General features: G+C 42.0%; 1 protein-coding gene across 1 annotated transcript in view; it reads left to right on the top strand.

Annotated features, from left to right (window-relative positions):
* Positions 1 to 25,887, top strand: part of SYNPO2 (synaptopodin 2) — a 270,414-nt gene that overhangs the window by 165,501 nt on the left and 79,026 nt on the right. Inside the window, exon 2 of the mRNA XM_044301217.1 lies at positions 5,636 to 5,787. Within this exon, the coding sequence (XP_044157152.1) occupies positions 5,636 to 5,787 (152 nt within the window). The remainder of the gene's footprint in view (positions 1 to 5,635; positions 5,788 to 25,887) is intronic.

The following is a 25,887-nucleotide window of genomic DNA, read 5'->3' as shown; positions in this document are numbered from 1 at the left end:
GCAGGGGCGTAACTACCATAACGGCAGACCATACCACTGCTATGAGACCCAGAGCAAGAGGAGGCCCAGTCTTAGTTGGGATTGTCTCCTCTTCTACTGTAGCGATGAGTGGCATAGGCCAGGCATGCTCAACCTGTGGTCCTCCAGCTGTTGTAAAACTACAACTCCCACAATGCGCTGCTGTAGGCTGATAGCTGTAGGCTGTACAGGCATGCTGGGAATTGTAGTTTTGCAACAGCTGGAGGGCCGCAGGTTGAGCATGCCTGGCATAGGCAATATTCGAATTTGCGATATTTTGCAAATTTTTGGTTGAATATTCTCCATAAATTTGCAAATTCTAGAATTCTTGATCTCCAGTCATTATTTACTTGATTGCGAAAATCGGCAATGTAATTTATTTGCTCTAAAAATTTGCGATTAGAATATTCACGATCAACACTAAGGGGTAGGCAACTTTCCTATTGTTTGCTAGGAATGTTGCTAAGTGCCAATATTTGCGATAAATTCGCAATTAGAACATTCGGAATCAACACTATTTGCGAATACGAATATACAGCACTATATTCTAAATATTCACGAATCCTCGAAGTGGCGATATTCCCGATTAAAATACGCAATTCGAATATTCGCGCTCAACACTATTCTACTGGAGGTGAAAACTTGGTCAGGACTCTACCCTCTAAAGGAACAACTCTTAGGAAGTGAGGCAGTGGAAAAATGGCCCACGAGTCATTGAAAAGGGTTTAGGCAGGAACCCTTCTGCCCTGTATGGGGGGCCTGGTTTGATCCATGCTATGGGACCCTTATTTCTCTATGTACGCCACTGGCAGAGGGAATAACTTTTAAACATGGCTTAACCCCTTTAATGATGCAGCCAATTCAGTCCTCGCTTATATAAAAGGAGCTATCAACATGTGTGCAGTTCTGGTCATAGAACATCCCATAGCAGAGGGATCATATCACACTTTGCTCCACTACATTTACCTCTATGGTACAATACTTCTATATCCAGTATTTAATTTAGAAAAAGTGCTGGTGTGTAAGCGCCTTTGATGCTGCCTGTAATTATACATCACTTACATGCAATCATTGTTACTAATATTTAGATTTCCTCATCACAGACTCTGGAAACTTAAATCTTAATGGAACTATCTGGCAGATGAAACATTGTTTCACAGGATTTCGCATTAACATCTCTTTCCTTGTTGCTTTGAATATTGCCAAGCTATTTACATTCTTACACCGGGGAAAAACTCTGAATACCATTCCTTATTAGTAAATGCTGGGATTATAGTGTTTGGCATCCTCCGCGTCTATAAAACCTCCATATCATGTCACATCATGTACTGTGTATTACAGTTACAAGAAAGAAGGTCTCTCTGAAATGGTAGTGCTGAGATTTTCAGTAATGTGCATCTTCAGGAAAGGAAACAAAGTGATTCATGTGGAAAAAAAAGTGCAAAAAACAAAACCTACTAGGCATGAAATACACAGAGTAGTTCACCACATAGTTCTATAACAGGCAATGATCATATCACTGGCAGCATCATAATGGGTACATCACGCCATACGGTTTCATGACTGGTACTCTTTGTAACCTTTGCCACCCGAGTTTACAGTATACAGAATTGACAGTATACACTTTATATCTGAGTGTGCTGAAATAAATCGCACAGACTTCTTATGATGCCTACTCACCTATGAGGGAATTTATCATGCCCTACACTTCACAATTCTGCCTTCAAAGAGTTGCAAATTTTGGAGACACGTGCAAAAAGTTCTACTTTGTTTTCCCTTTGAATTGCGTTTTCTTTCTGCAGGCAGACTTCTACGGGGTCGCTGGGATAAGCAATCGGCCGTTTTAGCTTTTCACATGGTGTTCACATAGGTTTATTTGTGGCATTTCAAAAATTTAAGCAGGAAGCACACAATTCTAGATTTATCCAAGATTTATAATAAAAATTGCTGTACTTCTTCCCCTGAAGCATTTATGCCATGTGTGGCCATACCCTACTAGTGCCATTTACTGATACAATGCAGTCTTGTGTATTATGGTGTTTCTCCTTTTTAGTACCACACCGATTTTTCTTATTTTTCATAATGTAAGGGTTCTGTGGTTCTGCACATGGAAAAAATTTACTTATGGGTATGAACATACAGTGCAGTCATGTCACCGCTTCAAAAATATAATGCCCCCCATTATATAATGCTCCCTCTGTAGCACTAGTATATAATGCCCCCTGCAGTGCTAGTATATAATTCTCCCCCTGAAGTGCCAGTATATAATGCCTGTAGTGTATCTATCTATCTATTTATCTATCTATCTTTCTATCTATATTATTCCCCTCATATTGCCAGTATATAATGAACCCCACTTAATGCCAGTATATAATGGTCCCCCTATAGTGGCACTATACAATCTCCCCTATAGTGCCAGTATACAATGCCCCCTGAGGTGCCAGTATATAGTGGTTCATCTGTAATGCCAGTATATAATCCTCCCCTTGTAGTGCCAGTATACATTGGCCTCAGTATATAATGCTCCCCCTGTAGTGCCAGTATAGTATATAATGCCCCCAGTATATAATGCTTCTCCTGTAGGGCCAGTATGTAATGCCCCCTGTAGTGCCAGTATATAGATGCAAGCCACAGGCTAAGGCTGAAAGGAAGGGACAGGAGCCCTCAAATGCAGTTCGGCAGTTACCTGCGGCAAAGAACTCATCTCCCTTCATGGTAGATATGGCCCTGCATGATTGACAGGGCCAGGTTCCTGCATAGTCATCTCGCTTGGCTCTGCCAATCAAGAAGAAGAGTGTGGGTTGGCAGAGGAAGCAGGAGGAGCATGTGGCTTGGACCCACCCTCATTGCACTTAATCGCTCATTTGCTTTCAGATCAAAAGCACTTTTTTTACAGAATGAAGCAGCTGATCACTAAGTGAAATGTCTCATTACATTTAGATGAGCTACAAGGCATTGTGCCTGGTTTAATAGATAATTTCCTGGTGAAATTGAGTCATATTCACTCTTTTTTAAATTAGTCAGCCTCATTAAATGGTTATTCCTATCACAAAAATGCTGGCATATCGCTAGGACATGCCTACAGGGGGCACAACAGTGCATCCACCAGTTGATGGAAATAACCCTTTAGGAAGCAGTGTCCTGTGAAAATCTAATATTTCCATTTGAGAAAGCTAACCTAACACTATGGGGGAGATTTATCAAATGTAAAGGAAAACTGGCATGGTTGCCAAAGGAGCTCTGAAAAATGAAAGATGGAATCTGATTGGTTGCTATGAGCAACTAAGCCAGTTCTACTTTACATTAGTTTTGATAAATGTCCTTCACTATGTATGAAAACAGCCTTCCACTCAACTAGAAACATCAGAAATAAATAAATGAAACATATCTCAAAGGTAATGTTTTGGAGTTGTTTCCTAATTTCTCAAGTTGGAAAATCTCTTGGTCAATGAAAACCATTGTTTACAATAGAACAAAACTTTTAGGATATGTATTAGTGCTAGTAGTATGCATGGTTTATACATTATTGCATTACTATCGTCAGAATCAGGCATCCTGGTGGTTCGGATGCCTGGCCGTGAAATCTCACGCATGCACAGATCTCAGGAGAGACCCTGATATGAGATCTGAACTGTACCAACTATACTCTCGCCGGTGCATGCCTAAGATTTCAGGACCAAGCATCCGAACAATGAAGATGCCTTGCCCTCTCAATCAATGTGCCAGGGGAAGTAACCAGGGGGAGAGGAGATGGTGAAATGGTGCTCCAGCCCATCGGAGCTCCGAGCACCTCACTAACACAAAAAGGAAATTACACATTTCTCTAACAGGACACCTCTAATTGCTGCAGTAGGCCTGGTTTAGTATGGTTGATCATGCTGACCGATGCTCTTTGTGTTGTAATCTGATCTATGTGAATATCATAAATATACTTTCCCTGAGAAAAGTAATAAACGTTGTTCTGTATATCCTCACTTGTCTGTAGCAGGCTAAAGTTGCCTTCACAAGTGGAAGATTTTTTAGCAGATAAGTTCTGAGAAGGGTTGTTTTGGTGGCAATCATATGAATTTTGGCATTCAGATAAAAGGAACTGATTTTCGGTTGCAGAAATATTCTGCAACAAAATCTTCTGCTTGTGAAGGCCACCTTACCTGTGCAAAAAGCCCAAAGGTCCCACTGGAAATTTTGAGCAGATTCCATGACCAAAGAATGCCAGCGGCTGTACGGTTTAGAGTAGTGTTGGGCGCGAATTCGAATCGCAAATTTTAATATAGTGCTATATAGTCGTATTCTCGAATATTCTAGATTTTTTTTTTTCATCAGTAACTTCCCTTCTTGCTTGTGGGCCAATGAGAAGGCTGCAATGTCTTTGTCTGAGCTTAGCAACATCCCTAGCAACCCATAGGAAAGTTGCCTACCCCTTACTATATAAGAACCTCCCCAGCAGCCATTTTCTGTAGTTTTATGGAGTTCTGAGAGAGATAGCAGTGTTATTGCTGTGCTCTGTGCTTTACTGTTTAATTACATTAGATAGTTAGTTAGTTAGTTAGTAGTTAGTTAGCTTACATATATATAATACAGATAGTTAGTGGGGATAGTCAGTGTAGGTTAGATGGTGATATAGTGTAGCTGATAGGTTCCAGTGCAGGGTGTTAGGTAGTGTGACAATACTTAGTGCACCAATCAGTATGTAGTCAGACCTGCTAAAATGTGAAGTTGCACGTATTGCGCAAAAATATGCGCATCATTAATTGCCAATTTGTGCAATCGTCAATATATCAGAGCACTCTATCTGCATATAAAGCTATTGTAATGCTCTGCCGTGCCAACCATTTTCTCCAGTCTCAGGAAACTTCTAGCAGCTTAAAAAAAGTAGCAACTGTGACCCACACCTGTATTGTGCGCGCAATACGCGCATATTACATTGCCGATTTTCGCAATCAAGAAAATTATCGCAAATATGATGAATATTCGCCCAAATATTCATGAAATATTGCAAATTCAAATATTGCTCCTGCCACTCATCACTAGTTTAAAGCAGTGATCCAGCCAAGAAAGGACATGTCCTTTCTTGGCACAGTCAAAGCTATAAACCACTGGCCACATGAACAGCCACTTAGAAGTGTCAAATCCCAACATCAATAGACGTAGTATGAACAGGGCCTAAATCCTGGAAACTTCTGACATTTCAGCTAATATTAGTGGTTTAAATAAAAAATATATTATTAATATGTATATTTTATTTGCGCATATTTTATTGGTGCTCTACCAAGGCCAGATCTGCACTACTACAAATCTAGCTTAAGATCCAGGAGTAAAATATTTGGACATTTAGTACAATTTTTTGTTTCTTTTCAAATTGTTACCGGTTACTTTTTATTGTGGTACTTAGCAAAAGAGGTCATCCAACCTGATGTAAACTTAGTATAGGACGATAGTTATTTGCTAATAAAAAAGAAAGAGTTAAGTTTGGTTGGAGATCCCTATATTTTCAGTCCTAGTTTATACATGGGTAATCTTTGGCATATTTCACATGGCAATCAGAAGTTTCATGATTGCAGTATCTAACTGGTAAAAGCCATGAATAGTCACATGATTTTTTCTTGTCTTGTTTTAGGTCCGCAGTATGAGTAAGGCCTCTAATGCCGGATTATGTGAGGGAGATGAGGTAATCTCTATCAATGGGACAAATTGCACTGACATACCCTACTCAGAAGTTGTTGCTCTTATTGAAAAATCACTTGATATCCTACAGATATTTGTGAAAAGGTAAGGAATATGTAAAACATATAACACTTTAAGTTTATCTTCCATTTCAAACTGATCTGTAGTGTAGTTGATTGTATAGCACTATAATTTGAGGATTGTAAATACACTGGTGGATTAAGTAGACCAGAAGCTCAGAGCTTTTCACAAAACATGGGCTTTCCCTTCCCCACCACTGCCCCACCATGATTCAACACCACCCTTCTCTGCTAACTTTGACAACTGGGTGTTACCATTCCCATGTCAAAGCATGGTTCATCTTTACGCTAACAGTGTCCAATCATTGCTGACAGAATCAGACTATATGCTCTTGATTTTGGAAATTGTTACACCTAGTTGTCAATTAGGTATGGGCTACAAAGATACTTTTTTGTATACTTTTTGTTGAACACAAATATTTACTATAACAGACATGTTAAGGGAGGTGACAGGTGTTCTGTAAATCTTTTTTTCTACTCCATGCAGCCCAGACCACTTGACGACTTCTGCTGACAACCCCAGAATAAACAGTAAAATAAATACATACCCTGATCAAACAAATACAGACCACAGGCTGCTTAAGTAAATACAAACCCAGACCAAACCCCTTAAATAAATAAAGAACACTCACAACAGTTTAAAGGAAATGTATCACTTTTTTTTCTGCCAGTTAAAACCACTTAGCAGCAAATATCCTTTTTTCTAATCTCTTCTTTATTTTCTGATTGCAGATTTTTTTTTGTTCTTTTTCCTGAACATGATTATGGGGCTGCGATCTTGCCTGAGCTGCTGTTAACAGCATTTAGAAAGCATTAAAAAAAAAATAGCTTTACGCAGTCACATGGCCCATAGACACAATGGTCAGGAGGGGACCCTATTGACTTCTATGGGAGAGTTTTCTAGGCATGCTCTGTGACCTGTGCAAGGAAAGACTAGATAAGCTCGGACAATCACCTATTGTGAATGGTGAATACTGTCTTATCTGTCATTCTAATCCTGCCTGTAATGATATCACCAGCACAGGGCTTTATTAAGACTGTGTCTAATACGCTGATCTTAATAAATGTGCCCGTAAGTGTCTTCCAGTTGGACAGAGAGGTCTCACAGTTCTGAGCAACATCTTCACCCTTTTAGAGATGGGCAATGGTATTGTTTTGCTTATTTTTTAGATAAGCAGGTAACTATAGTAAAAACCAAAGTGCAGACCAAGAAGTGGCTCCTATTATTAGGCTGAGTGGCCAGTGCAAAAACTGCAGGATTTTATGTTTTTTGTTTAAAGATAGCAAACAAAAACATATGGCAGCATTTTTAGCCCATTCAGTACCAAATCACTTTTCACCTTAAATCCCACTTTATGTGGTAATAACTTTGGAACACTTTTACTTATCCATGCCATTCTGAGATTGTTTTCTCATGACAGTGGTAAATTTGAGTCGATATTTTTCACCTTTATTTATAAAATAATCCCAAATCTACAACAAATTTGGAAAAATTCATGATTTTCTAAATTAGAATTTTTCTACTTTTAAAACAGATAGTATAGTAATTTCTCATAAAATAGTTATCAATCAACATTCTCTATATGTATTATTTATGCTGGCATCATTTTGTAAATGTCATTTTATTTTTGTTATTTGTTATTTATGTTAGAAGCCTTAGAAGTTTAGAAGCCATTTTTCTAATTTTCAACATTTCCAAAACCATTTTTCTAAGCACCAATTTAGCTATAAAGTGATTTTGAGGGGCTTACGTAATGGAAACCACCCATAAATGACCCCATTTTAGAAACTACACTCCTCAAATTATTCAAAACTGATGTTACAAACTTTGTTAACCCTTGAGGTGTTTCACAAGAATTAAAGGAAAATGGAGGTGAAATTTCAAAATTTCACTTTTTTGGTAGATTTTTTTTATGTTAATAATTTTTTTCCTGCGACACAGCAAGGGTTAACAGCAAAATAGACCTCAATATATATTACTCTGATTCTGCAGTTTACAGAAATACCCCATATGTGGCGGTAAACTGCCCTATGGGCACGATGCAGTGGTCAGAAGGAAAGGAGCGCCATATGGATTTTGGAGACAGATTTTGCTAGAATGGTTTTTAGGCACCATTTTGTTTGAAGAGACCCTGATGTACCCCTACAGTGGAAACCCTCAAAAAGTGACCCCATTTTGGAAACTACACCCCTAAAGAATATATTAAGGGGGTACTGAGCACTTTGACCCCCTAATCGTTTTACAGTATTTGGAAACACTTGGTTGTGAAAATGAAAAGTTTCACTTCTTCCAAGAAAATGTTGCTTTAGCCCCAAAAAATTTTCATTTTCACAAGGAGTAACAGGAGAAAAAGCACCCCATAATTCGTTACCCATTTTCTGCTGAATATGGTAACACCGCATATGTGGTGGTAAACTGCTGTGGGGGCACATGGCAGGCCTCAGAAGGGAAGGAGCGCCATATGGCTTTTGCAGCTGAGGGGGCATATAATGTGATATTGTTATAGAGCAGGTTGTTACAGATGCAGCAATACCTAATATGTCTATCATTGTTATTTTTGTTAAGTTTTACACAGTGAAAGCCTTTTTGAACAGAATAAAATCTTGTTTTTGGTGTTGCCATTTTCTGAGAGCTATTTATTTTTATTTTTTGGGCGATTGTCTTAGGTAGGGTCTTATTTTTTGCAGGATGAAATGACGGTTTGATTGGTACCATTTTGGGCTAAATACTCCTTTTAGATCACTTTTTGTGAGGAAAGGTGACCAGAAAATGGCTGTTTTGGCACAGTTCATTTTTTTTTTACAGCATTCATCTGATTGGGTAGATCATGTGATATGTTTATAGAGCCGTTCGATACGGACGCAGCGATACCTAATATGTCTTATTTTCTCTTTTTCGCTTAAAAAAATATATATAATTAACTTTATTTTGGGAAAAGGATGTTGTTTTTTTACTTGAAACTTTAAATTTTTTGTAAAACTTTATTTTTATTACTTCTTTTTTTAACTTTTTAACTTTTTTAACTAATTGAGCACCATATTCACCCTTTTGGAGATGAGCAATGGTATTGTTTTACTTTTTTTTTAATATTGGATACAGCCTAGATATAGTTTTAAAATATTATCGACTTTGCTAGTCTTTGCTATACAACATAAAAGCTCTCAGGAAAGTTGATTTTCAACTGGAACTTTTTTGGTGTTCATTTTGTAGTACTTTACAGTGTAGTCTGACGATAAAGTCCTTTTACAGTGTTTTCCGAGTTCATTGTATCTCCTGTCAATGTTATTTAATCTAGAATAAACACACGGTGTCAGTACTAATCTCTACCATTGATTCTTAAAGCATCTACGTGATCAATCAGAAAAACAATCTCCATTAGATTTGCTGTTTGTAAAGATGTTCATGTAGCAAAAAAAAAAAAAGTAATCAAACACAAGGAATCCTTCTTTGTAAATGTTAGGGCTTTCTTCTATCTGGTTTCTATCCATTGCTGTCATTCTCTCTTGGTTGTGTAGACATAATGATTTCCAATACAGTTATATTTTCATGGGTTGTTTACATCTTTGGTGGCAGGTGTGTACACAGATCTTATAGGCCCCCATAGCAAAACTTAGTATGGGCCCTCCTGCCCAACTTAGTTTCATAGTATTCATGTGTCAATCACCCCCATGCAATGAGGAATGCAGAGCAGAAAGCCTCAGATTTGTGATGATTTTTTATTTTTTTTATTAGGCGGAAGAAGGTTTAATTAAAGAAATTGTAATAAGAGAAGTCAAACCTGGTCTCACCCACTTTATCCGACTTTTATGTTAGTAAAATGGAATAGGTGCTTCATAAATATGGAGCTCAGATCGAACACCATATTTCTTAATGTATTCACATAAGACAACTGGCATAAGTACATTGATTGGCATAAATACATTGATAAATCTCCTGCTTCCCTTCTAATACACAGCTAGCTGCCACCAGCACTCACTACGGGGAGCTTTGGAGGTTTCTGGACAGTAGTTAGATGCAAAGTATTTGGAGAGTTTTGGAAGCAGTTTGGGAGCAAGGCAGAAAAAATGTTCAGCAGAGAAAAAGTTATGCAGTTGGGCACAATCAAAAAGATTTGATTTTGGAAGAAAAGAAGACCATCCTAGGATTGTTAACTTGATTGCCTTTATTAATGGGACAGTGTGAAGAAGCACCCTTAAGAAAGATTATGAGATCAGGAAAAGTACCAAGGAAGTTTTTTTGTAAGATTGCAACACCAGCATTTACCATGTTCCAAGCAGAGGATTGAGTCAGAGGATTATAAACAGCAAAAGGCATCAGCCTTATAATACTTTGATCTTGGACAGTATGCAATATGGAATAATGCTCTAGAAAAAAAAAAAAAGCCCTTTGGGATTGGCAATTTGTTTTCTTTTAGTGCACACTGTTCACACATACGGTAATCAGTGTTGTTATTTTCTGCACCCAACAATGAGCCACAGAAATTGGGTGGTGGAAACACCCACATGACAATTCCCTAATGGCACCGAGTACAGGCAAATGAGGCAGACTAGGAAAGAAAAGCGCTGGAATCAGTGAAGAGCTAGCTGTAAAGATATGCAGTCAGATTCAGTGTAAGAACATGGCAGGTCCTTTTTAACCACGTGGCATTATAAATAGGTGACCTACTCCTTTCAATAAATGTCACAATTCTGCCATCATGTAAATTAGGAAGAGTAAGCAACTAAATTATCTCCTAAACTGACCAGAACCCTTGAGAAGTCCAAGATTGACTTATCAGGTCCTGACATCTCTCACATACTGTAGTATGAATTATACAGTCAGGTCCATAAATATTGGGACATCGACACAATTCTAACATTTTTGGCTCTATACACCACCATAATGGATTTGAAACGAAACAAACAAGATGTGCTTTAACTGCAGACTGTCAGCTTTAATTTGAGGGTATTTACATCCAAATCAGGTGAACGGTGTAGGAATTACAACAGTTTGCATATGTGCCTCCCACTTGTTAAGGAACCAAAAGTAATGGGACGATTGGCTTCTCAGCTGTTCCATGGCCAGGTGTGTGTTATTCTCTCATTATCCCAATTACAATGAGCAGATAAAAGGTCCAGATTTCATTTCAAGTTTGCTATTTGCATTTGGAATCTGTTGCTGTCAACTCTCAAGATGAGATCCAAAGAGCTGTCACTATCAGTGAAGTAAGCCATCATTAGGCTGAAAAAGAAAAACAAACCCAACATTAGGCATGGCCAAAAGAACGGTTTGGAAAATTCTTAAAAAGAAGGAACACACCGGTGAGCTCAGCAACACCAAAAGACCCGGAAGACTGCGGAAAACAACTGTGGAGGATGACTGAAGAATTCTTTCCCTGGTGAAGAAAACAATCAAGAGCAGACTTCACCAGAGTGAATACAGCGGGTTCACCACAAGATGTAAACCATTGGTGAGCCTCAAAAACAGGAAGGCCAGATTAGAGTTTGCCAAACAACATCTAGAAAAGCCTTCATAGTTCTGGAACAACATCCTATGGACAGATGAGACCAAGATCAACTTGAACCAGAGTGATGGGAAGAGAAGAGTATGGAGAAGGAAAGGAACTGCTCATGATCCTAAGCATACCACCTCATCAGTGAAGCATGGTGGTGGTAGTGTCATGGCATGGGCATGTATGGCTGCCAATGGAACTGGTTCTCTTGTATGTATTGATGATGTGACTGCTGACAAAAGCAGCAGGATGAATTCTAAAGTGTTTCGGGCAATATTATCCGCTCATATTCAGCCAAATGCTTCAGAACTCATTGGATTGCGCTTCACAGTGCAGATGGACAATGACCCAAAGCATACTGCAAAAGCAACCAAAGAGTTTTTTAAGGGAAAGAAGTGGAATGTTATGCAATGGCCAAGTCAATTACCTGACTTGAATCCGATTGAGCATGCATTTCACTTGCTGAACACAAAACTGAAGGGAAAATGCCCCAAGAACAAGCAGGAACTGACTACAGTTGCAGTAGAGGCCCGGCAGAGCATCACCAGAGATGAAACCCAGCGTCTGGTGATGTCTATGCGTTCCAGACTTCAGGCTGTAATTAACTGCAAAGGATTTGCAACCAAGTATTAAAAAGTGAAAGTTTGATTTATGATTATGTAGGGGATTAGCTCTTTTCCAGGGGTTGCAAACACACACTTCTTCACAGACACCAGGATTTAGGGGCCAAACTGTGCTTTATTGTGGCACACGGCATAAAGAAAAACACACAAAGCCAAAATAAAATACCTTGTCCGTCTGGGCCCTATCTAAACACATAGGTTTCCCTGACTCACCTAAAGCATAACACAGTTCACACCAGTGATGAGATGCGGCTTTCCCAGCCCAACCTCCAGCAGCCTCCAGGCTGCTCCCACACCAGGGTCTCTTGGGGGATAGTGGTCTCTCAGCCCTCTCGGCTCAGACCACACAGGGCCACTCCAGCCTTCTGTGTGCAAGTCCCCACCCTCTCTCACTCTGAGGATTTCTTTATCCCCAGGTGATTACTGCACCTGGTCTTTCTTCAGACCTGGTGATTCTGGGGAAGACACAGCAAATCCTGCCATATATCTCCCCTAACAACCATGAGGCCTGTCACTTCCTCACATATCCCCCCCCCCCCCTTTGTTCAAGCCCGTGAGGGTGAACACCTGCATAACCAGGGGAGGCTGGTGAGAGGGCATCCACCTGGCCTGGACGTGGGGAACAGCCACCCACCTTGCTCTTTGGCTGCTCCCAATAAGAACCGGCCCAGATTGGCTTTACAGCCACACTAAGTAACCCAGTGTCAGCGAGCACTAGCTGCCACTGACACAGAAAATTACCAGTTCTTATTTCACCGAGGCCAGGAACCTTGGTGACACGTACCTTCCCTTTGTTCTGCCAGACCCAGGACAACAGTGCTTGGTTTGTCACCCTCATGAGTTTATTACAGAGCTGACAAGGCCTCTGGGATTTTCTTGCCCATCTCATGAGTAGGTACTGTCTTTTTATATTTCCTGGCTTCTGCACAGGCCCCTCACATCCTTTCTTGGATTGCGGCAACTCTTGACTGAACTGGTCCCAGTCATGGTCCTGTCCCAACCCTTTCTCTTTTGCCTTGCGGGGCTCCTTCAGCAGAGCAGGTTTCTTATGTCTCGCTCCTTTTCCACACATCTGGACCCCTTTACCATTATTCTCAGTAGGAGTTTCTTCGGGTTTAGAGCCAACTTCAGAGTCTTCTGCGTCTTCAGTGGCTTTTCCCACTTCAGCAGTCGCTCTTTTCGCCCTAACCTTGGTCTCTGGGACATCCAAGGTTTTCTCCCATTTTAAGACCTCTGCTTTAGCTTCTTTGGAGTCTCCATTTACTTTATTATCCTTTTCATCCTTCACAGACTTGGCCTCATATCCTTGCCTTCTTAACGCCTCCTCCTTCTCATCAAGGTTGGAGGCACTGGGGACATCAGGATCTTCACCAGACTCGTTGCCTTCTGGCAAACCCTCCAGAGGTTCACTCAGGATATTGTTCCCCAATCGCTTAAGCGCTAGTGGAGCCATATCACAGTAGTAGACACCATCTGTATGCTGATCGTCTGTTTCCTGGTATTTCTTCTCCAGCAGATCGCTGGCTTTCTGTAAGGCACTGACGGCAGAGGGAACATCTTTCATGACCAGGTCCTGGCTACTTATTGCCACAAGTCTCTTGGCCTCTGCATTCACCTCAGCACCATCAGTTGGGTGAGCAGAAAGATCTTCCATCTTCTCCACCTCGGTCGGCACCACGGCGCCACCATCTCCAGACCCATTCTTAACAGGCTCTGGCTTAGACTTCTTCAACTCATAGACGTTCTTCCTGACATCATCCTTTGAGCTCATGAGATCTTCCATCCCTGCTCTGAGTTGTCTGTTCAGCCTCTCACATTTATCTCGCTCCTCAAGCGCTTCTTCAAGGGATCGAGCCAAGGAGAGTGTCTCCTGTTCCAGATGCTTTTCACTTGATTCTGCTGCAGCCGATGTAGGAGTATCACCATTCTCTTTTGTCCACCCTGTGGGGGTTCCACGCAGGGTCTCTTTAAGCACTTTGTTTGTATCTACTGCAGTCTTCTTCGGTGACTCTGTGAAGACATCTAGTCCCTTCTCTATCATATCTAGGGACAGTGTGGAGAGAGAAAAATCTTCAGGATTGCAGCTGTACTGACGTGTCAGGTCATCTACCCCTGCCTGGGTATTGGTCTCAGACACTAGGCTGCCATCTCCCCACTCAGCTCTCATCACGTCAGGTAAAACTGTCGTCTGGTCGCTACTAGTGACCACCTGAATTTTGCAATACCTTGACTTCGTAGCTTCCTTCTCAGAGTTGCTAATGGTCACAGCGCATATATCACCTATGTCACTGGTGTCATTATTAACTCTAACCTCTAGGGGTACTGCCGAGTTAATCCCTACCTGGGACATTACTTTATGGTCCATAAAACACTGTGGAGACTGCATGTCCACCTCTGGTACTTGTGATACTCCCTCTAGGACTGCTACCCTTTCTTGCACATTCACCAGAGTAGGATTGCTCCACTCAGTGCTCACAACATTTATCTGCACTTCTGCATCATTGTTTTCAATAGGCAATATTCTTTCCTTATGGCAGTCAATGTGCAGCTCCCTTAGACCTTCATTTACACAGGCAAGTACAGGTTCTGCAGGAGTTTCGTCACTATCTGCAGAAGTGTCTACCTTGCCCCACAACAACGAAACATTATCACAACCCAACATCACATCATATAAGAACATATTTGTAACATCAGGTCCATAAGACCCAGTTGTTACTGGAGACTTCCCCTCAGTAAGAACCACCTGCACTTGCTCAGGCTCTCTTTCAGGTGCCTGGTTCACATTACTTATGCAATTCTTCAAACCTCCTGATCAAGTCATAAAGTTCTTCATGAAAAATAGCAGATGAAGAAAATAAAGATTCATCATCATTTACATTTTTACCACCTGTGGGCGCTTCTCTCCTGATCACATCCTGAAAGGGAAAAGGCATGTCATCATCATCATATACTTCACATGACCTCACATTTTCATTTTTCACTTCAACTACATCACTGTTTTCAATGGTCCTTTCCCTTACACGTTCACTTAAAGGGACAGGTACAAGTTCTGCAGGAGTTTTTGCACTCTCTGCAGAAGTGTCTCCATTACTCCACAACTCCCAGCATAAGGGAAAAGTACACCCCAACACTCCCTTCTGCATGAGCGTATCTGTAACATCAAGTTCATCAGTCTCTGTTCTCATTGGAGTCTCACGCTCATTGAAAATCAGTGGATAGTCCTTCTCCGCACGACTGTCCAGCACCTTTATTATTATACCAGTCTCAGGTTTCAATATTGTGCTACCCCTTACCCGAGCTAGCATGGGATCCCGGATCCTTGTCATCCCAAAACTAGCTTTGGTCATGGGCAACTGAGGTAACACAGAAACCTTCTCCCCTGCAGGTTTCTGCGAGGGAGCCATCACAGCAGGCTTATCCGCCTGTTCAGACACAGTTTTTTCTCTGTGTGACTTATCACCTACCGGCCCAGCAGATATCCCCTGCTGCCGGCTCACTGTCACTGGCTCTGCCACATGGTTAATAACAGGAACAGTCTTACCCTTTGTAATCAACCATTCTGGTAAAGCAGTGACATTCTCTCCTGCGGACTCATCAAGGTTGTGGTTGCTCCTAGCAACAGCTTTACTGCACCTCCGCACTTCCTCTCTAGGACTCCGGGCACAGTCGCAGGGAAGATATGCACTCCTGAGAACCGCACCGCTCTCCACCTCCTTTTCTTCCCGACGGTTGCCCTTGGCAACGGCATATCTTTGCTTTTTATTAGGAACTCCGCTCCACAACTGCCCAAACAATGGAAAGTCCTTGCCCAGTACAAACTCCACTTCCAGGGTCTCACATTTTAACAGCTCTGATTGCACAGAGCCATACTGTGTCACAAAGGTCAGAGACACGGTGGCATCCGTCTCTGGCCCTCTCTCCAGAAAGTCCAGAATTTCAGGCAGGACCCAAGACAATTGCTGGCGAGAGTCTAGAATGACCCCCAGCGGGATTCCGCCGATCACTAACTCGCAGGATTTCTCCCACTGGCTATACCATTTTGCAGCCATTTCCACCAGTCAGTCTCTCGTACTCCGCTTCTGTCCCTTTAAATCAGGGGTTCACAACGTTTCCTGGTTAGGGGCCACATTGCCAGACTGATCTAATGACGAGGGCCGAAATTAAAATTTAAAGGTATATTAACAACTGAAATTTAGTACATATGGCATATTAAACACACATTATATACCATTAATGTCTAGTTTCACTTCCAGGACTCCAATCTAATGGGAGAAATACATGAAAAATACATGTGAGCAGCCACAAGACATTGGCATACATGTCTGTTACCAGATGGTTGGGGGCCGCACAGAATGGTATCAAGGGCCGAATGTGGCCCCCGGGCCGCAGGTTGTGCACCCCTGCTTTAAATCCTGCACAGTAACTCCTTTGCAACCCAGCAAAAAGTGTCCAGAATAGCATGAGCAGCACCTGCTCCTTTCAGTGATGTTGTTGCCCCTAGCAACCACGTTGGCTTTTTACTTTTCAGCACGGACATGTGCCCGCATCCGACACCAATTGTAGGGGATTAGCTCTTTTCCAGGGGTTGCAAACACACACTTCTTCACAGACACCAGGATTTAGGGGCCAAAATGTGCTTTATTGTAGCACACGGCATAAAGAAAAACACACAAAGCCAAAATAAAATACCTTGCCCGTCAGGGCCCTATCTAAACACATAGGTTTTCCCGACTCACCTAAAGCGTAACACAGTTCACACCCATGATGAGATGCGGCTTTCCCAGCCCAACCTTCAGCAGCCTCCAGGCTGCTCCCACACCAGGGTCTCTTGTGGGATAGTGGTCTCTCAGCCCTCCCGGCTCAGACCACACAGAGCCACTCCAGCCTTCTGTGTGCAAGTCCCCCCCCCCTCTCACTCTGAGGAATACTTTATCCCCAGGTGATTACTGCACCTGGTCTTTCTTCAGACCTGGTGATTCTGGGGAAGACACAGCAAATCCTGCCATATATCTCCCCTAACAACCATGAGGCCTGTCACTTCCTCCCAATTATTATTCTGTCCCATTACTTTTGGTCCCTTAACAAGTGGGAGGCACATGTGCAAACCGCTGTAATTCCTACACCGTTCACCTGATTTGGATGTAACTACCCTCAAATTAAGGGTCCATTCACACGTCCGTTGTTTCTTTCCTGATCTGTTCCGTTTTTTGCTGAACAGATCTGGACCCATTCATTTTCAATGGGTCCTGAAAAAAAATCTGACATTGTGCTGTCCGTTTTTTTTCAGGACCCATTGAAAATGAATGGGTCCAGATCTGGTCCAGATCTGTTCAGCAAAAAACGGAACAGATCAGGAAACAAACAACGGACGTGTGAATAGACCCTTAAGCTGACAGTCTGCAGTTAAAGCACATCTTGTGCGTTTCATTTCAAATCCATTGTGGTGGTGTATAGAGCCAAAAATGTTAGAATTGTGTTGATGTCCCGATATTTATGGACCTGACTGTATTTTCCCAAAACTGAGGAGAAATTAGAACTCAAGTTTAGGTCCATTCCAGTAAGTATTGGCAGCTATCCTCTGGAATTCCATGATGTAATCTTCCACGGATCTGAGCTCTGACATAACAAACTAATGAAAGAAAAGATGATCCAGCACAGTCTTCTAAACCCAAAGCATTTATTGGGTAACTCTTGTAAAATAGACTGACAGATCCAAAGATAAAAATGTCCAAACTAAGTTTGTACAAACTAGTGCTTACTCATAGCATATGAACTAATAGTAGACTCAGCAGAAGTTGCCCTGTTAAGATTGTCATAAATCATGACCATAACTTTCAGAAAAGAGATAAGGTTAAGGAGAGGGGAATTACCTTTTTTTTTTCACTTTATAAGACACACCTGATGATAAGACACACCTAGATTTTAGAGGAGAAAAATAAAAAAAATATTTTGAACCATAAGGTGTGTTAAAAAATTTAATAAAATAATAGAATATTTCACACTGTTATGGAGGAATCTGGTGCTGACGCACTGATATGGAGGGATCTGCAGATGACACACTACTATGGGGGGATAACGGTTAACACACTGTTATGTTATGGGACTATACCTCCCCTCATCCTTAAGAATGCATCCTGGCACTGCAGTACATGAATACATTCTTAAGGATGAGGAGGCTATTGTCACATTTAACATAAGCACTTACCATTAAAAACCAATTACGGTACAGTCACTCAACAGAGTTTATGTTAAATATGACTATAACTCCCCTCATCCTTACGAATACACCCGTCTACTGCAGTACATGAGTGCATTTCTGTGGATGAGGGGGGTTATAGTCATATTTAATGTCCAGGTTGGCCCCTGAGCTCCCCTTCATATCCTGGCTGTCATGTTGGGGGGGATGCATCTTATAAAGTGAAATATATGGTATCTTGTTCGAAAATTTTAAGTGCCCAGTGTAGTTGTTTGCCTTTTAGCAATGCAATTATAGTTCACAACTTTCCTTGGTTGGTACAAGGATTAAGAGAGAAGAGCAAAATAGCAAATGTAGACAAATAGGAGAATTGTATGTTCTTTGAAAACTTCTCCAATCCCCTCAAGGGTACCTTGGGTTAATGAATACAGGTGTGTCCACCCTTTCTTTAATTTGGTTAAGAATCCTATTTTCTCATTAAGCCAATTCAACACTATCACTGCATGCTAGCAAAACCCTTGCCAAGCTGAAGTTAACATCACAAACTCTGGGTAGACGCAGAGACTTTTAGGATAAACTTCTTGAGAAGTACACTTCTGAAGCTGTTTACTGTACTCCGACTCTCCACTGCCTGGGTTGATCTGTGCCTGACATCCATATTGACCCTTTGCTGCCTACCCTGACCTTGGACTGTTCACTATATTGCATGCACTCTGCCAGCCCTGACCTTGGCATGTCCCTGACTATGATTTTGTGTGGGCCCTTGGTTCTCTGCCCCATTGTATCTGACCCTCATCGGTTAGCTGTTAACCACACAGAGACTATTCCAGGAGGTAGCAGCCTGGTGGTTCCCCTGTAGCAAAATCCAGATCCCTGTATAGGGGTTAAAGACTGAATACCAGGGGTCTGCCAACACCCTTAGAATTAGCCCTAAGCTAAATCTGCTGGTTAACAAAGTGGTTTCACCTCCACTGCATTAACAATTTGCACAAGCAATGGAACCTGCTGGCCCACCCAAGATGGGCCTGCTGGAGTATATAAGGAGCTGACTACTCAACATGGCCACCAAGAGCATCTCCTACATCCTTCTCTCAATGAATAGGACTCCTAGTTATGTCGTGGATTTCTGAATCAGTGTATCATCCAATTTGAGTTACTGGCCCACCAGTTTCATACTAAGCAGTCTAAAACTACATTTCTGGTCTCCCTTCTGTCTGGTGAAGCACTTGTCTGGGCTACTCCTCTATAGGAATGCAGCAACTCTCTGACCAGCAATTTCCAGGAGTTCTTGTCTACCTTATACAAGGTATTTGAGGAACCTGGCTGTACCACCTAAGCTGCTATTGCCCGCCTGTGCCTCCAGGCAACCTCACAGTCAGGCGATATTCTATATAGTTCCACACCCTGGCTTCTGAGTTATCTTGGAACAACGAGGCTCTGTTGACAGATTTCTGTGCGCCACTGTCATGTCTCATAAAAGATGAACTGGCAGGTTGAGAATGTGATTTCCCATCTACCCCAGATGACAGAGTCACTCTGGTTACCTGAATTGATCTTTCCTTCAGAGAGCTCCTCAAGGCAGCTGCATGTGAGAGGAAACTTCCTAGTATGGCGCTTACTTTTCAGAGGCCTATGCTTCTGTCTTCTGAATCCATGGATCCTGTGCCTACACAACTGGACAAGGTCCAATTGTGGAAAAGCATCTGCATAGATGCTCTCTAAAGGTGGGAAACGTCAGAGCCCAGGGTCAGTTGGAAAGATGACCCCGTGTGAAGTTCTCTCCAAAACTACCACTTACTCTGTTTCTGTATTTTAGTGATATTCCATTTACCATGCAGACTTTCCTAAACTCTGGTTTGACAAGAAACTTTCTGCATTAGTCCTTGGTGACCCGATACCACATACCCAGAGTGCACCTGGAGAAGACCTTGGTGGTGACATCTATCAGTGGGATGGCACTCCCAGAATCCATACAGTATGCCACCATGCCCATTGAGCATCAAGTGGGAGTTCTGCATATAGAGAAAATCTAATTCTATGTCCTGCCAGTGTCTACCAGTCCTCTGACACTGGGGCTGTCCTGGCTTTTCTTACGCAGTCGTGTTCTTGAGTGGAATTCGGGTAGATTTTGCATTGGGGTTTTGCTTGTCACTCTTGTTGTCTGCCATTATGTCAGCCTGCTTAAGCTCCACCAGTTCCTCAAAATTTACAGGGCCTTTTCTCACGCCTAAACCAGCTGCTCTGATGTTTTTAAAAGAAGGAAGATAAGACTCTGCCACTTCATCATCCCTACAACTACTCCTTCACATGGCCATGTGTACCTGTTGTCTCTGTCTTAAACACAAGCACTGTCTAATTACAGAATATATTAAAGAACCTTGTGACTGGCTTCATTCAGAAGTCCTCTTCACTATCAGGTGCTGGTTTCTTCTTTGTCAAGAAAAAAGATGAGTCCCTCCCACAGACTAAATAAAATTACAGTGAAAAACAAGTATCTCCTATCGATAATTCCTGAACTCTTTGATAGGCTCTGTTGAGCCAGAATTTTAACAAAGTAGGATGGTTGGATCTAGAAGGAGCTTACAATCAATGAGGGTGATGACTGGAAGACCGCCTTAAACACCTGAAATGGTCACTATGAATATCTTGTCAGGCCCGTTATGCTCAGTAACGCTCCTGCAGTTTTTCAAGGATTTCTCAGTGATGTTTTATGACATCTCCTCTATACCTGTGTGCATATGGTCCTCCAGCTCTTGAGGGAAAATAGACTCTCTGTTAAGTATGAAAAGCGTGTCTTGAAAAGACCTCTGTACCTTGCATTGAAATGGATCCTGAGATGTCGTCTTCTATATTGGACTGGCCTCATCCTACCAGTCTGCTTGCTATCCAGTGATTTCTGGGCTTCGCCAATTATTACAGACAATTCATTCTTCACTTTTCTACCCTGATGCCCCTATTTCTGCCCTCACCCAGAAGGGGTGAATGCCAAGGAGTGGTCTCCAAAAGCTCAATCTACCTACCAGTTTCCCAAACAAGCCTTCTCCTCTGTGTCAATTCTTGATCGTCCAGATGTATTTTTGGAGGTGGACGCATCCTCCATAGGAGCTGGAGCCATTCTTACTCAGAAGGGTAACTCTGCCAAGATCGACACCTGTGGTTTCTTTTCTTTGCAACTGAATGAAATTATTCAGTTGGTGACAGAGAATTGCTGGCAATTAATTTGTCCCTTAAAGAATGGTGCCACCTGCTGGAGAGTGCCTTTTATCCTGTCATTGTTTACACTGACAACAAAAACTTAACTTATCGGCAGTCAGCTCTTTTTTCTTGGCACGATTCTATTTCCTTCTACATTTCCGTCCAGCTGGCAAAAAAGCCAAGGCAGATGCTCTTTCCCGTTCTTTTGATCCTGCTGATCGAACAGAGGAGCCCCAACACATCATCGATTCTGCCCACATCATTCCTGTGGCTCCTATTCATCTGAAGGATATTCCATCTGGCAAAATGTTTGTCCCTGTGTCCAAGAGAAAACAGGTCCTGGTCTAGGGGTATCGCTCCAAAGCTGGCTGTCATTCTGGTCTCCACAAGACACAAGACAGGGGTCATCTTTCCAGGGTCAGTTGGAAAGATGACCCCGTGTGAAGTTCTCTCCAAAACTACCACTTACTCTGTTTCTGTATTTTAGTGATATTCCATTTACCATGCAGACTTTCCTAAACTCTGGTTTGACAAGAAACTTTCTGCATTAGTCCTTGGTGACCCGATACCACATACCCAGAGTGCACCTGGAGAAGACCTTGGTGGTGACATCTATCAGTGGGATGGCACTCCCAGAATCCATACAGTATGCCACCATGCCCATTGAGCATCAAGTGGGAGTTCTGCATATAGAGAAAATCTAATTCTATGTCCTGCCAGTGTCTACCAGTCCTCTGACACTGGGGCTGTCCTGGCTTTTCTTACGCAGTCGTGTTCTTGAGTGGAATTCGGGTAGATTTTGCATTGGGGTTTTGCTTGTCACTCTTGTTGTCTGCCATTATGTCAGCCTGCTTAAGCTCCACCAGTTCCTCAAAATTTACAGGGCCTTTTCTCACGCCTAAACCAGCTGCTCTGATGTTTTTAAAAGAAGGAAGATAAGACTCTGCCACTTCATCATCCCTACAACTACTCCTTCACATGGCCATGTGTACCTGTTGTCTCTGTCTTAAACACAAGCACTGTCTAATTACAGAATATATTAAAGAACCTTGAGACTGGCTTCATTCAGAAGTCCTCTTCACCATCAGGTGCTGGTTTCTTCTTTGTCAAGAAAAAAGATGAGTCCCTCCCACAGACTAAATAAAATTACAGTGAAAAACAAGTATCTCCTATCGATAATTCCTGAACTCTTTGATAGGCTCTGTTGAGCCAGAATTTTAACAAAGTAGGATGGTTGGATCTAGAAGGAGCTTACAATCAATGAGGGTGATGACTGGAAGACCGCCTTAAACACCTGAAATGGTCACTATGAATATCTTGTCCGGCCCGTTATGCTCAGTAACGCTCCTGCAGTTTTTCAAGGATTTCTCAGTGATGTTTTATGACATCTCCTCTATACCTGTGTGCATATGGTCCTCCAGCTCTTGAGGGAAAATAGACTCTCTGTTAAGTATGAAAAGCGTGTCTTGAAAAGACCTCTGTACCTTGCATTGAAATGGATCCTGAGATGTCGTCTTCTATATTGGACTGGCCTCATCCTACCAGTCTGCTTGCTATCCAGTGATTTCTGGGCTTCGCCAATTATTACAGACAATTCATTCTTCACTTTTCTACCCTGATGCCCCTATTTCTGCCCTCACCCAGAAGGGGTGAATGCCAAGGAGTGGTCTCCAAAAGCTCAATCTACCTACCAGTTTCCCAAACAAGCCTTCTCCTCTGTGTCAATTCTTGATCGTCCAGATGTATTTTTGGAGGTGGACGCATCCTCCATAGGAGCTGGAGCCATTCTTACTCAGAAGGGTAACTCTGCCAAGATCGACACCTGTGGTTTCTTTTCTTTGCAACTGAATGAAATTATTCAGTTGGTGACAGAGAATTGCTGGCAATTAATTTGTCCCTTAAAGAATGGTGCCACCTGCTGGAGAGTGCCTTTTATCCTGTCATTGTTTACATTGACAACAAAAACTTAACTTATCGGCAGTCAGCTCTTTTTTCTTGGCACGATTCTATTTCCTTCTACATTTCCGTCCAGCTGACAAAAAAGCCAAGGCAGATGCTCTTTCCCGTTCTTTTGATCCTGCTGATCGAACAGAGGAGCCCCAACACATCATCGATTCTGCCCACATCATTCCTGTGGCTCCTATTCATCTGAAGGATATTCCATCTGGCAAAATGTTTGTCCCTGTGTCCAAGAGAAAACAGGTCCTGGTCTAGGGGTATCACTCCAAAGCTGGCTGTCATTCTGGTCTCCACAAGACACAAGACAGTAGTTCTGATAACTTAATAGTACAATTTCTCATGATATTTACTTTGTTGCTGTCTGCTCTACTTGTGCCCAGAACAAGTCTCCTAAACAAAAAGCTGCCGGTCTCTTACAGCCAGTGCCTGATGTACTGTGGCAGCATATTGCCTTGGAATTGTATCTGCTTTCTTTCTCTGCCAGTAAAATGGCCAAGTCTTTGTGGAACACATTTTCAGGTTATATTAGTTGTCCTTGCACTTCATGTCTGATTGGTGGGTAGTTTACCTCTTCCAAGCTGTTGAATATCAGACTGGAATTTTCCTCGGCCTACCCTTTGCAATCTAATAGTCAATTACCAGCACTTATGCCAGTGCCTAGGGTGTTTGGCACCTGGGGCGGGTCCTTTCTCTGGCACCCCCCAATACTTAAAAAAATGGTACCCCCCCTTAAAGTAGTATTGCCCTCATTGTACAACCTTCACAGTAGTTTTGTACAGATGTGTGCCCCCTTACAGTAGTTATGCCCACATTGTGCCCCCTCACAGTAGTTATGCCCTCATTGTGCCCTCTAACAGTAGTTATGCCCACATTGTGCCCCCTTCACAGTAGTTATGCCCTCTCTGTGCCCCTTTCACAGTTGTAATGCCCTCTTTGTGCCCCCAACACAGTAATAATCCCCATTGTGCCCCCTTCACAGTAATAATCCCCATTGTGCCTCCTTCACAGTTATAATCCCCATTGTGCCTCCTTCACAGTTATAATCCCCATTGTGCCCCCTTCAAAGTAATAATTATAAATGAGCGAATCGAAGCTGACGAAGTGGAATTCGATCTGAATTGCAGGAAAAATTTGATTTGCAACGAATGCGAATTCCCTTGCGTTTCATGGTAACGATTCGCAATTTTCCTAAAATGGCGGCTACATGTGTGAGGATAGAGGACATGAGGCAAGGAACTCTGGAAGGAGGGATCACCCAGATTGACATGCCTGCATGCAACCAATCAGCAGCCAGCTGATTTTTTATTATTCTACTGCGCCTGCTAGTAAATTATTTGCCATGTAGAAATATTATTTCTACCAAAAACAGTGATTGATCAGGTTAGAGATGTCTGACTGCTATTATTTTGAACACAACTGTATACGCACTGCACTGTTGCAGTTAATTCTGGTGAAAGCCTATAGGGGCGTATTACAGTAAAAAAAAAATATATATATATGCACTGCACTGTTGCAGTTATTTCTGGTGAAAGCATCTTGGGGCATATTTCATTAAAAAAAGAAAAATATATACGCACTGCACTGTTGCAGTTATTTCTGGTGAAAGCATATAGGAGCGTAATACAGTAAAAAAAAGAAAATATATACACACTGCACTATTGCAGTTATTACTGGTGGAAACGTATAGGGGCGTATTTCAGTAAAACAAGAAAAATATATACGCACTGCACTGTTGCAGTTATTTCTGGTGGAAGCGTATAGGGGCGTATTTCAGTAAAATAAGAAAAATGTATACACACTGCACTGTTGCAGTTATTACTGGTGAAAGTGTATAGGGGCATATTTCAGTCCAACAAGAAAAATATATACGCACTGTTGCAGTAATTTCTGGTGCAAGCGTATAGGGGCGTATTTCAGCAAAATAAGAAAAATATATACGCACTGCACTGTTGCAGTTATTTCTGGTGAAAGCATATAGGGGCGTATTTCAGTACTACAAGAAAAATATTTTCTTAGTGCCTTTCTGCAGTTAAATCTGGTAAAAGCGTATAGTGGCCTATTTCAGTCCAACAAGAAAAATATATGCTCAGTTCACTTCTGCAGTTATTTCTGTTGAAAGCGTATAGGGGTGTATAACAGTTAAAAAAGAAAAATATATATGCATTTCACTAGTGCACTTATTTGTGGCAAAAGCGTTCAGTGGCCTATTTCAGTACAGAAAGAAAAATATATACGCACTTCACTGGTGCATTTATTTCTGCTGAAAGCATTTAACGTTGGCGGTTATATGTGTTGAAAGCATGACTGGGAGTCAGCAGTCTGGCAGCAGTGGGAGGTCGGGAGCCAAACGAGCCCAGGGTAGAGCACCTGCTTCGCAGCAACCTACCTACCCGGAAAGTAGTGGTGCAGGGGTTCACGGAAGTAGCGGCAGTTGTAGTCAGTCAGTGCGGTGGTTATTTGTGTTATTTTGCATTTCAGTACAAAAATATATTCTCAGTTCACGTCGGCGGCAGTTATATGTGTTGAAAGCGTTTAGTGGCCTATTTCAGTACAAAAAAATATATACATTCTCAGATATGTTTTGGAAACATGGCTTGAATTCAGCAGGGTGGCAGCAGTGGGAGGTCAGGAGCCAAACGTGCCCGGGGTAGAGCACCTGC

The sequence above is a fragment of the Bufo gargarizans genome, chromosome 1, assembly GCF_014858855.1.
Source record: "Bufo gargarizans isolate SCDJY-AF-19 chromosome 1, ASM1485885v1, whole genome shotgun sequence".
Lineage (NCBI taxonomy): Eukaryota > Metazoa > Chordata > Amphibia > Anura > Bufonidae > Bufo > Bufo gargarizans.
This window is presented reverse-complemented; position numbering and strand designations above follow the sequence as displayed.